The sequence below is a fragment of the Capsicum annuum genome, chromosome 3, assembly GCF_002878395.1.
Source record: "Capsicum annuum cultivar UCD-10X-F1 chromosome 3, UCD10Xv1.1, whole genome shotgun sequence".
In the NCBI taxonomy this organism is placed as follows: Eukaryota; Viridiplantae; Streptophyta; class Magnoliopsida; order Solanales; family Solanaceae; genus Capsicum; species Capsicum annuum.
In genome coordinates, this window is record NC_061113.1 from 195,059,640 (window position 1) to 195,066,703 (window position 7,064).

At 37.0% G+C, this 7,064-nt stretch overlaps 1 protein-coding gene across 1 annotated transcript; it reads left to right on the forward strand.

Annotated features, from left to right (window-relative positions):
* Positions 1-3,241: 3,241 nt before the first annotated feature.
* Positions 3,242-3,850, forward strand: LOC124896775 (craniofacial development protein 2-like). The gene has a single exon (XM_047408609.1). It carries the CDS (start codon positions 3,242-3,244, stop codon positions 3,848-3,850), a length of 609 nt encoding a protein of 202 aa, XP_047264565.1.
* Positions 3,851-7,064: the final 3,214 nt, after the last annotated feature.

Consider the following 7,064-nt stretch of genomic DNA (forward strand, 5'->3'; position numbering starts at 1 on the left):
ACCTATAAACTATAAAAAAAAATATAATAGTGATTACAAAGCTTCAATTTTGATCCAACTAATTCTTGTCTAAGCGAAACTTTTGACCCTAAAGAATGATTTTGAATGAAAACAAAAAAGATATATATATACACACATGTTGAATTCTATTATGCTAACAAAAACAGTGAAGAAGTTGAGGGTTAGAAAATCAAGCATCCACCATCTAGATATGTAATCGAATCAAGTTAGATGAGCATCAATCATACTCTCCCAATAGGCAAACCGGTTTGTTCTCTAATTTAACGTACATCTCAATATTTATAAAAGTATTTCCTTAATAGAGTCCTATTTTAGGAGTATTTTTCTAATTGAACAGTAGAAAGAAAAATATTAATTAATTTTTCTACCATATATTTTAGGAGTCTCATATATTTTAGAAAGTCTAGTTAATATAATAAAAAATAACTAAATAATAAATTAAAAAATAGTGAAAAGATAGTTTGTCTAAAGAAAAGTCTTTTGATGAAGGGCAAAAAGTTCAAATCACTTTTTTAAGGGTCTTCACACTTTTAATATATATTTGCCCTTCATCAAAAGACTTTTCTTTAGATAAAACTATATTTTTATTATTTTTTAATTTATTATTTAATTATTTTTTATTATATTAACTACACTTCCTAAAATTTATGAGACTTCCAAAATATATGGTAGGTGAATTAATTAATATTTTTCTTTCTACTAGACTTTCTAAAATATATAGGACTCCTAAAATATATGGTAGGAGAATTAATTAATATTTTTCTTTCTATTGTTCAATTAGAAAAATACTCCTAGAATAGGACCCTATTAAGGAAATACTTCTATAGATATTGAGATATACGTTAAACTAGAGAACAAACCAGTTTGCCTATTGGGAGAATGTGATTGATACTCGTCTAACTTGATTCAATTGCATGTATAGATTGGTGGATGCTTTATTTTCTAACCCCCGTCTTCATTGTATTTGTCAGCATAATAGAATTCAACATGTGTGTATATATATATCTTCTTTATTTTCATTCAAAATCATTCTTTAGGGTAAAAAGTTTTGCTCAAACAAGAATTAGTTGGATCAAAATCGAAGCTTTGTGATCACTATTATATTTTTTTTATAGTTTACAGGTCGTAGATGAATGTCGGTTGGCTTTGAAGAATTTCTTGTATAATAGTCAGATTTAATTGTATTGTTTTGATATCTTTATTATCTTATTGTTTTATTTTAATTTACAGATGCTAGATGAATATGGGTCGGCTTTGAATTTTTTTTAGGTAAAGGTTAGGTTTAATTGTATTGTCGTAATATCTCTATTAGTTTGTTATTTTGTGGTAGTTTACAGTTCGTAGATGAATCTCGATCGGCTTTAAAAAAATTATGTGTAAAATTTAAGTTTAATTGTATTGTTTTGATATCACTTTTATCGTATTATTTTGTTGTAGTTTACAGGTGATAGATAAATGTTGGTCGGCTTTGAGGATTTATTTTTAAGTTAAGGTTAGGTTTAGTTGTATTATTTTGATATCTCTATTATCGTATTATTTTGTTATTATTTACAGGTGGTAGATGAGTGTCATACGACTTTGAGAAAAAATTTATGTGTAAAGATTAGATTTAATTGTATTATTTTGATGTTTGTATCATTTTATTATTTTGTTACAATTTATAGATGGTAGATGAATGTCAATCGACTTTTCAAAAATATTTTTGGTAAAGATTAGGTTTAATAAATAAATTCTCCATCTTTATGTACTCAAAAGATATTAAATTTAATTATTATTTTCATCTTTATTATTTAAACAAATATCCTATTTAGTGTAATATTTGAACTCATTAAAGTGAGGTACATGCGCAAGGCGCATACACCTAAACTAGTTATAGATACAGATATAGATATATATATAGATATAGATATAGATATAGATATAGATATAGATATAGATTATAGATATGATATATTGATTGATTTTTTACTTGTAGATTTTCAAATATTTTTAACAACCTATTTTTGGGTGAAGATATGGATAAAGTTTCATCATATGTTTGACCATAGGATTATAGTGAAACCTAGGAAAACTACTGACCTACTCTCTCTCTTCTTCTTTAACGTCAATATTCAAATGGTCACCTTGACTGATTGACCAGTTGACTCCGACGCCGACAACGCCAGCGACTTCGTAGATGTACCGACACAGGTAAGGGCTCACTCTCTCTCTCCCATTCTCTCTCTCTTCAGTCCTCTCTCTCCCCAGTCCTCTCTCTCCTCTGCTCTTTTTTTCTCTCATCACTGCTATCGCCAGCGAATTAGGGTTTCTGTTGGCTCGACTCTAGCAATAATGTAGTGTGTAGCATCGGTTAAAACCTGGTTAAAATAGTTAGTGTGACGTCAAACAACGACCAACTGCCGGTAGCACCAAGAAGACTGTCCGGCGATATTCCAGCGACGCACTAGCGGCTTTTTTTCGGTGACTCTATTCCAGCAACTAATTTCGACATCAGAATTATTGTAACTAGCACACGCAAGAGTACCCTGGTGACATCCAAACTTTATTATTTAGTTATTCTTTACAGTTTAGTTTCTTTTTTTCTAGTTTGTTGTGATTATAGTGGGGTTTGGCTTGCTTATTGGTGGATATTGTTGTGTTGTTTTAACTGCTAGGCCAAATAGTGTATTTTTGATAGTGTATTTTTTTATGCGTGCCTATTGTTTCCCTACTGTTTTTCTATTGTTTTCCTCTATGGCTTTGTTTGTTTATTTGTCTGTTTGTTGGATTGGGGCTTTGTTTCGATTATTAAGGAGTGGCTATGGGGGGTAATTATGTAATAGGGTCATGTCTGAGAGGATTGGGGGTGAAAGCTATTTTAAGAGGGGGTGAAGTGGGGATAGCGGGGGTGAAAGGGGGGTCTAGGTTGGGTGTTAGGGCTGGTTTGGCAAGGGGTGGAAGAGGTAGGCGAGAGGCGAGAGAATATAGGTTGAGGGTAAGGTTTTGGAACATAGGAATCCTTCAGGGTAAGTTTGTTGAGCTAGTGAAGTTTCTTAAGAAGAGGAGGATTAGTATTGTATGTGTTCAGGAGACTAAGTAGGTAGGGTCTAAGGCTAGGGATGTGGATGGGTACATGTTGTGGTACTCAGAGAGTGAGAGGCGTCGAAATGGAGTGAGTATCATAGTGGATGAGGAGCTTAGAGGATAGGTGGTGGAGGTTAAGAGGGTCAGTGATAGGCTAATGACAATTAAATTGGTCATTGGGGGTTTTACGCTGCATGTGTGTAGTGTTTATGCACCGCAGGTAGGCTTGGAAGAGGAGGTGAAAGCAAGATTTTGGGAGGCTTTGGATGAGGTGGTGAGAAGCGTGCCTAGCTCGTATAAGATTATCATAGCAGGGGACTTCAATGGGCACATTGGGGTTTTGTCAGGAGGTTATGACGATGTGCATGGAGGCTTTGCTTTCAGCAATAGAAATGGTGAGGGGGTTACTCTGTTGGATTTTGTAAGGGCCTTTGGGCTGGTGATAGTGAATTTGGGCTTTCCGAAGAAGAAGGATCACCTAATTACCTTCCGAAGCGTAATAGCCAAGACTCAAATTGACTTTCTCCTACTTAGGAAGAGGGATGGGGTTTTGTGTAAGGACTGTAAAGTCATTCCGAGTGAGCATTTTTCGACCCAGAATAAGCTTCTGATGATAGATTTTTTCATCAAGAAGAGTAGGGCCAAAGAGAGTTTACCCAGAATTAAATGGGGTGGCATGACGCCAATTAGTGTGCTGAAGATTGCAGAGAAGGTGGCGGGAATGAGGGTGTGGAAGTGTAGGGGGCGTAGATATTATGTGGGATAAGGTTGCCAGCTGCATCAGAGAGATGGCTAGAGAGGTATTGGGTGTTTCGAGGGGTCGAGCAGGACGACATAAGGGGAACTGGTGGTGGAATGAAGAAGCTAAGAAAAAAGTGGAGATTAAGAAGGGGGCGTATGTTAAGTTGATTGAGAGTAAAGATGAAGAGGAGAAGCGGGTGAATAGGGAGGTTTACAAAGTAGCAAGGAAAGAGGATAAGTTAGCAGTTACGGCTGCTAAGACAATAACTTTTGAGAGCATGTACGCGGAGTTGGAGGAAAAAGATGGGGAGAAAAGGTTGTAGAGGCTTGCTAAGGCTAGGGAGAAGAAGGGTCGTGACCTCGATCAAGTAAAGTGCATTAAGGGGGAGGATGGTAGAGTTTTGGTGGAGGATGTTCACATTAAGAAGAGATGGCAAGAGTATTTTTATAGACTTTTAAACGGGGAGGAGGACAGAGGCATTGAGTTAGGGGAGTTGGAGCGCTCGGATGAGAGCCGTGATTTTAGTTACTGTAGATATTTTAAGGTTGAAGAGTTCAAAGAGGTTATTCGTAGGATGTAGAGGGGTAGGGCGACGGGGCCTGACGAGATCCCGGTGGATTTTTGAAAGTATTCTGGAGGGTCTGGTTTAAGGTGGTTGACTGATTTGTTTAACTATATTTTCAAGACTGCGAAAATTCTTGAGGCTTGGAGATGAAGTACGATGATCCCGTTATATAAAAACAAGGGTGGTATTTAGAGCTGCAACAACTACAGGGGTATTAAGCTGTTGAGTCACACTATAAAGATTTGAGAGATAGTGGTTGAGTGAAGATTGGGGAGGGTCATGTATATTTTGAAGAATCAATTTGGTTTTATGCCTGGTCGCTCGACGATAGAGGCAATCCACCTGGTGAGGAGATTGGTGGAGTGGTATAGGAAAAAAAAAATTTGCACATGGTGTTCATCGACCTGGAGAAGGCATATGACAAAGTCCCTAGGGAGGTTCTTTGGAGATGTTTAGAGGTGAGAGGGGTTTTGGTGGCGTACATCATAGCTATTAAGGACATGTACGATAGAGAAAAGACTCGGGTGAGAATGGCGGGAGAAGACTCAGGGCATTTTCTGATCGAGACAGGTTTGCACTAGGGATCGACTCTTAGTCTATTTTTTTGCACTGGTGATGGACGTGTTGACGCGGAGTATTCAAAGTGAGGTGCCTTGGTGTATGTTATTTGTGGATGATGTAGTGCTGATTGATGAGATGCGGGGGAGTGTGAATAAGAAATTAGAGGCTTAAAGGCAAACCCTTGAATCTAAGGGGTTCAGGTTGAGTAGGTCCAAGATAGAGTATATGAAATGCAAGTTTAGCGACTCGAGTCAGGAGGATGAAGTGGTGGTGAGGTTGGATTCCCAGGATGTTTGTAAGAGGGATAGTTTTAAGTATCTTGGGTCTATGATTCAGGGGAATGGCGAGATTGATGAGGATATCTATAAACATATTGGAGAAGGTTGGATGAAGTGGAGGATCACCTCGGGAATGTTGTGTGATAAAAAGGTGCCCCTTAAGCTTAAAGACAAATTTTACAAAGTGTCAGTCCATCCGGCCATACTGTATGGATCGGAGTGTTGGCCAGTGTAGAACTCCCATATTCAAAGAGTGAAGGTGGCGGAAAAGAGAATATTGCGCTGGATATGTGGACTTACTAGAGGGGATAGAGTTAGGAATGAGACTATCCGGGAGAAGGTAGGAGTGGCTTCAGTGGAGGACAAGATGCGAGAAGGAAGGTTGAGATGATTTGGGCATGTAATGGGGAGGGGTACAGATGCCCCAGTTCGTAGGTGTGAGAGGCTAGTTTTGGATGGCTTCAGGAGGAGTAGGGGTAGGCCGAAGAAATACTGGAGGGAGATGATTAGGCATGACATGCAGTAGCTATAGCTTACTGAGGACATGACCCTAGACAGGAAGGTATGGAGGGCGCGGATAAGGGTAGAAGGCTTGTGTGAGGGTGCGGGTTGTAGCAAGGCGTTAGGAGAGCGCTTGTGTAGCTGGATTAGTAACCCTAGGACTGTGTCCTTGAGTAGGAGCCTCTAGTCAGGAGGGATTGGGTGTGGTGGGTGTCTTTGGGCCGCGAGTGTATGTTAATACATGATGGGTGTCAAATTTGTTATTTCTTATTTCGAATTGCTCGTATTTCTCTTATTTCGTATTTCTCTAATATCTATTTTTACTATCTCTTATTCCTTATTTCTGTTATGTCATCCATCCTGTTTCATGTTTCACTATGACTTTGTGCACTATTCTCTATCTTGAGCCGGGGGTCTATCGGAAACAGTCTCTCTACTTCTTCGGAGGTAGCGGGATGGACTGCGTACATTTTACCCTCCCCAGACTTCACTTTGTGGGAATACACTAGGTTTGTTGTTGTTGTTGTTGTATATGTTTGACCATAGTATTTGGAAAATATATTTCACTTTCAAAAGTTTCTAAAAAATGAAATTTTACCCAAATACTAACATCTTCTAGTATTTGAGAATTTCAACTATTTGCCAAAAATATTTATCAAATAATGACAAATTGTATGATCAAATATTATTTGTCAAATTATTTAAAAAATTTATGATCAAACGAATCCTAAATTTATTCAAAATAAAATAAATAACTGTAATTGAAATAAAATATCTAAACTCTAAAGAGGTCTGCATCAATAAAGTAATTACGGATATAACTTGAGCCTAAACGCATGGGATGTGCATACAAGGAGGCTCCTATATGGAGAGGCCCCAATAAGGAGAATTCCTAGTAGACAAGTTGATGAAAGACACATCAACCGGCATCGAAATCGAAGAGCCAATTTCAGTAGGAGAAATGATTTTGTAATTTTTTTATGATTTTTTAAATTAGTTTTATGGAGTACTTAATTTACAAGAGAAATTAATTTTTACAAGCAAGAAATCTTTATTTTACAAAGACAAAACATTTCATTTTCTAATGCCGGTCACTATTAAACAAATTAAAATGGGTAGCGATTTGAACAATTTGTGTGGATTTGTTTTGAGGGGACCAGAGCATTATATGTTCGATTTTTCTATCAAAGATTAACCTATAATACTGATGATAAATACAAAATTATTTAATGATTGGTACAAAATTAAAATCAGTGATTTTTTAAACCAGGAAAACGCATTCGGAGTTTGTCACTTTTTAAAATCAGGAAAAAGACGCATTCCAATTCCATCA

What these genes read in the sequence shown, in the direction of transcription:
- LOC124896775 (XM_047408609.1), top strand. Translation starts at nt 3,242, where the DNA reads ATGACAATTAAATTGGTCATTGGGGGTTTTACGCTGCATGTGTGTAGT.